The sequence below is a fragment of the Neophocaena asiaeorientalis genome, unplaced genomic scaffold (assembly GCF_003031525.2).
Source record: "Neophocaena asiaeorientalis asiaeorientalis breed wild unplaced genomic scaffold, Neophocaena_asiaeorientalis_V1.1 scaffold606, whole genome shotgun sequence".
In the NCBI taxonomy this organism is placed as follows: domain Eukaryota; kingdom Metazoa; phylum Chordata; class Mammalia; order Artiodactyla; family Phocoenidae; genus Neophocaena; species Neophocaena asiaeorientalis.
In genome coordinates, this window is record NW_020173687.1 from 5,461,698 (window position 1) to 5,466,808 (window position 5,111).

Consider the following 5,111-nt stretch of genomic DNA (forward strand, 5'->3'; position numbering starts at 1 on the left):
CTCCCCTGTCCCCAGAGCCAAACCCTGACTGCTCCCCACCCCCCAGGGCCTCCCTCAGCCTACCTCCCCAGCTTACCTCCAGCCCACTGTCCCCACTCCGGCCACCCAGAGCTCCTTTCCGTCCCCCAGACTGCACATGCTTCTCCGAGCACGGGGCCTTTGCACCTGCTGCTCCCGCTGCTGGCAGGCTCCTTCCCACAGCTCAAACCTCACCTCCTCGGAGGCCTTCCCCGACCACGCCCCCCCCGCCGGCCTTACTTCCTTCCTACAACCCCACACCACCTTGTCATCCATCTTTGTGCCGCTGTCTTCCCCACGAGAATGCAAGCCCCACGAGGGCGGGAACCTGGCCTGGACGGCTGGGTCCCAAGCGCCTAGCCAACCCCTGCCAGATGCCAAGGGCCCTGCGGGCACCCGGTGGCAAAGGGGCCCCTCCGGGGCTGCTGCCGCTTCCTAGGCCGGGAGTCACGGCCCTGGGGAGGCAGAGGAAGTAGCCCGGCCGGCACAGCCGGGGACCCTGGGGAAGCAGAACCCGCAGCCTCAGTTCAAGTCTGGCTCTTCACCTGCCAGCCTCGGCCTCGACCCAGGGGCCGGGACTGCCCCCTCTCCACACCCCGGAGACCCCCTCCTCGAGCCTGAGGGAGGGCAAGATCAGCCCCCTCCCAGCCCAGCCCCATGGAGGGCAGCCCGGGGACCTGGAGGCAAAAGCAAACCAGCTAGCAGGACGGTCAGGTTTGGGGTCAGAACCTAAAAGTCAGTTGACCCGATGCCCAGGGCCAGGGCAAAGCAAACCCCCAAACCCCCAGATTGGGAAGAGGGCTGCAGCCGGCCAGGTTCAAAAGGCCAGACCAGGGCTTCCCTGGTGGCGCAGTGGTTGGGAGTCCGCCTGCCGATGCGGGGGACGCGGGCTCGTGCCCCGGTCTGGGAGGATCCCACATGCCGCGGAGCGGCTGGGCCCGTGAGCCATGGCCGCTGAGCCTGCGCTCCGCTACGGGAGAGGCCACAACAGAGCACCCCCTGCTGAAAGGGTGATGGCCGAGATCTCTGCCCAGACCCACGCACCCAGGGCAAGCGGCACACAGCCAGGAGCCAGCCAGCTGCCTCGGCCGATGGAGACCAGGGCGGCGGGCGAGGACCGAGTCTGGGTCCTGGCCGTGCCTGTCCAAGTCTATCGGCCCTCTCTGGCCACGTTTCCCCATGGGTAAACTGAGGGTGCTACAGAGTCCAACAGAGCCTCCCCTGGAGCCCTGAAGGCAGAGGTCTTGGGGTCTGCCCAGGAGCGTCCGGGGACACTGGGGCAGGTGAGGGGGCTGAGGGAGCCGGCGCCCGGGAGACAGACGGGCACGCCGCCCACACACTCAGAGCAAAACTGTCAGCGAAAAGGGATCAGCTGCAGCCCCAAGCACTCATTTTGTGAATGCACAGCTACCCCCAAAAATAGAAATAAAAAAGGCAAGTGAGCCCATTTCACTTTCTCTGCTCTCTGGAGGTTCGGCCTGAGGGGTCGGAGAAGCCGGCGGCCGCTGGGGCACAACTCAGGATCCTCAGGCCGGGGAGGGGCCTCCCAGGGCTCTCCGGAGGGGGGACATCCAGGTTCCCTGGGGCCGTCAGACCACAAAGCAGGTAAAACACATCTCCCGCGGGGTAGTGCCAGACCCTGGCCCGGCATCTCCACCGGAACCCGTCCAAACCCAGACACCCGCTCTTCCCCCCAAACTGCAGCCTCCCCTCACTGCCAAGGCCAACTGATCCACCATTAGCTCAGGCCCAAAGTTCTGGAATCTTCTCAGACTTTCTTTCACACGTTCTTTAAATGTGTTCAGAATCCCACAGCTCCTGACTCCCGGGCGGCCACCACGGCCTCGCGTGTGGACTGGATCACTGTGAGGTCCCCTAGTGGCGCCCCGACCGTGGCCTTGGTGGTTCAGGCCTACCCAGCAGCTGAAGAGACGCTACAAGTGACCCAGCCCTCATCTGCTCAGGGCCCCCAGCGGCCCCCCAGCACTCAGGCAAATCCGAACACTCCCCTGGGCCACTGAGGTCCTACGTGAGCTGAGGCCAACCTGCTGGGCCTCTGACCCCGCCAATCTCCCACCACTCACACCAGCCTCCCCTGCCCAGCTGCCCCTCTCCCCGCAGAGCGCCTGTCGCCACCCAAGCCGCCACCGCTCTGCCAAAGGAAGCTCCGTAATCACGAGCAGGGCCAGGGCTCCCTCCGTCTCCACGAAGTCCCCAACCTGCCACAAACTGGCTGAACGAAAGCACAGCTTCCTCCTTTCAGCCACGTGGGAGGGGTCAGGAGAATGATCCAGACCCACCCCACCCCCCGTCAGCACGCTGCAGGGCACGCATCACATCCACATGGCAGATGGGGAAACTGAGGCTCAAGGGCGAAAACTCATCGTGACAACAAAGGGTCACACAGACAAGTCGTGGGGCTTCCAGGCTCCTTACACAGCCTCCTCCCGCTGCAGTGAGAAGGGGCGGCCCGGCCCACTTGGGAGCCCCCCACCCGGGTCCCTGCTCTGGGACACACCCGTGAGGCCAAGTGAGACGCCCACATCAGCCTGCGAGTGGTCAGGCCTCTCCCTTTGACCAGAGGCTTCCTGACGAGGTCTCGGTACGGGGGCCCCTCCTGCCAGGGCCACTGGGGCCGGCGAAGAGCTCATCCTTGGACAGAAGCCCGAGAACCGCCCCTGAGGCCAGTGTCTGTTACAGCAGACGGGGACAAACAACAGGTGTGCGCGGGCCGCCCGCCAGGGAGGGCCACGCGCCGGCCCACTCCTCGCTCCAGCGAGTGCCAAACAGGAAGCGACGGGCTGGGGAGGGGCAGGGCCACCCCAGACACCCTGAAAGTAAAAACAAGCCACGTGATGCCACCCGGGAGGGCACCAGCTTCCTCTCTGCCCCCATACCCTCCGGCTCTGACCTCACTTCCTGCCACACCTCCAAGGTGCGGGCCCCCTGTTCAGGCGCTGTGACTCCCCCCGGCTTTATTTACTTCGTATCATGAAATCACGAGAGACTCTCCGGAAAGCACAAACACAGCAGAGAGAGGCCCCAAGGGCCCTCCCGTGGGGTCCCCAGAGGTGACATCTCATAACCCAACATGCTACCAAACCCAGGAGGCGCACACCGGAGCATCGCTCTGAGCTCAGCTCCGGGCCTGGCTCGAATTCCACCAGTTCGGGGGTGTCCTCAAGTGTAAGTCCGTGATTCTGTATCGCACGCACAATCACCCACCCACCGTTACAATCTCGACACAGGCCTGTCCCAGGCCACGAGGCCCTCCACCGGCCAGCTGCCCTGTTCAGCTGTCCCCGTCACCACCTCGGCCCTCACGTGCCCACGTGGATGTCTAATGGCCTGGCTTCCCCGCCAGAAAGCAAGATGGAGAACCAACCACACCTTTTTTATTCAAAGTATCCAGCAGGCGCTCAACAAATACTGGATGAATGAAAGATTCTGGGAACAGCTCTCGGCCTTCTGCCCAGCCCACTGTGCTCTGTGACATCGTCCTGTCACTCTCTGGCCCCTCTCCCGCCCTGGGGACCCAGACACTCTGCTCAGACCCCCTGGGCAGGCACACACCCACAGCCTGGTCACAGTAAGGGCAGCAGGTCTCCATCTGGGCACTGGGGCCCTTCACACAGAGGGTGTAGGGGCCTGAAACTCCAGGCCGAACAACGTGTGCACATGCCGGGGAGAGGGTCCCATCCCCAGTCGGCCCTGGGAGGTGGCACCGACACAGTCCCCACCCCGCAGACGGAGAGATGAGCCCGGAGAGAAGGGGCTGGGCCTGGCCTTGAGCCCCGGGGCCTTGCTCCAGCACGAGGCCTGCCTGACACCCAGCAGCCCCAGCAGGTCCTGCCATCTGGGACCTAGAGACTGGCCCCAACCCGGCACCGAGGGGGGCGGCTTGCGGTGGACGGCTGTGGAGCCCACAACAAGGCACCCTTAAGAAGCTGGGGTGGGGAGCTGAGCCCGGAGAAGCAGTTGGCCCTTCAAAAATAACCCAAGGGGAGGCTCCCAGTGCAGCCAGGCCTGGGACAAACCTCAGCTCCTACAAGCCTCAGGCTCAGGCCTGGACAGACAGCCCTGACACTGGGAGGCCCCTTCCAAGCCAGACCGAACACTCTGCCTGGGCCTGGGCCTGGGCGTGCAGTCTGCTGACTGTCCCACCCCATCAGCAAAGGGCCGGTCGGTTGGGTGGCCTATGGCCGCAGTCCCCCCCGCCGGGATTGAGCCCCCTGCCACCTGCCAAAGAAGCCTTCTCCAAACCCTAACCTTAACTCTAACCCTCGGCCCCACGTAGTTAACATGACAGAAGTGTCCCGGTCGCGTCAGGTCCTGAAAAATCCCATTCTTGAAGAAAAGAAAAACTGCAGGCAGGGAATCCAAGCAAAAAGCAGCGAGTGTAAAAGTTCTTTGGCAAATCTTTCCATGCTGACATTTACGACCCAGCCAGATGAGGATTCCGCAGTGGCCTTGCCCAAAAGCAAGCTGTGGAATCTTTAGAGCTGTCCCAGGCACACGATCGGGGCCAGAAAGTCGGGGAAAGTTCCGCGGGGCAGGAGAGGGTTAACGGGTTTGCAAACTCTGGGCTGCCCGGGCCTTGCTGCCAACCCAGAGCCAACACCACTGACCGCTGAGTCAGGCCCGGCCGAGCCCAGGCCCGTTGTTTGCAAAATCAAAAGGGACGCTGACGGCCCAACTCTCCAGCCAGGCGGGCGGGCGCTGGGAGGAGACAGCTGACCCCAAAAGCCCGGCCCGGCACCCTTCCTGCCCCCTGGGGTCTCAGCAAGGCCTGGTGGGAGGCGGCACAGCTCTGAGAGGCTGCGGTCCACCGGCCGCTGGAAATACAGAGCTGGACTGTCCCTCTGATCCTTGTCCCTGTTTGGGTCTCCACCCCCCTGGTAACCAACAAATAGGGCCAGAGGCCTCTTCATCGTCACAGGTATTAAATGGCCAGCCAACAGATTCACTTACAAAACACTGTCGCCTGCAGTCGGGAGCACATGGCAGTAAAATTGGTGACCAACGCCTGACCACCCTCCCATGGGTGGTGCGCTGAGGACCACGAGGGAAACGGTCGGAGCACCCTTCCCACC

The 5,111-nt window shown here is 63.6% G+C and overlaps 1 protein-coding gene across 2 annotated transcripts in view; it reads right to left on the reverse strand.

Annotated features, from left to right (window-relative positions):
- The window catches only part of RBM38 (RNA binding motif protein 38), a 14,981-nt gene that overhangs the window by 6,807 nt on the left and 3,063 nt on the right, over positions 1 to 5,111 (reverse strand). The window contains exon 1 of one of the 2 annotated variants that reach the window (XM_024750315.1): positions 77 to 900. The exons of the other annotated variant lie outside the window; for it this stretch is intronic. Coding sequence (XP_024606083.1) covers positions 77 to 294 — 218 coding nt within the window. The 5' untranslated portion in view covers positions 295 to 900. Of the gene's footprint in view, positions 1 to 76; positions 901 to 5,111 lie in introns of those variants that run through there. 2 annotated transcript variants of the gene reach the window in all.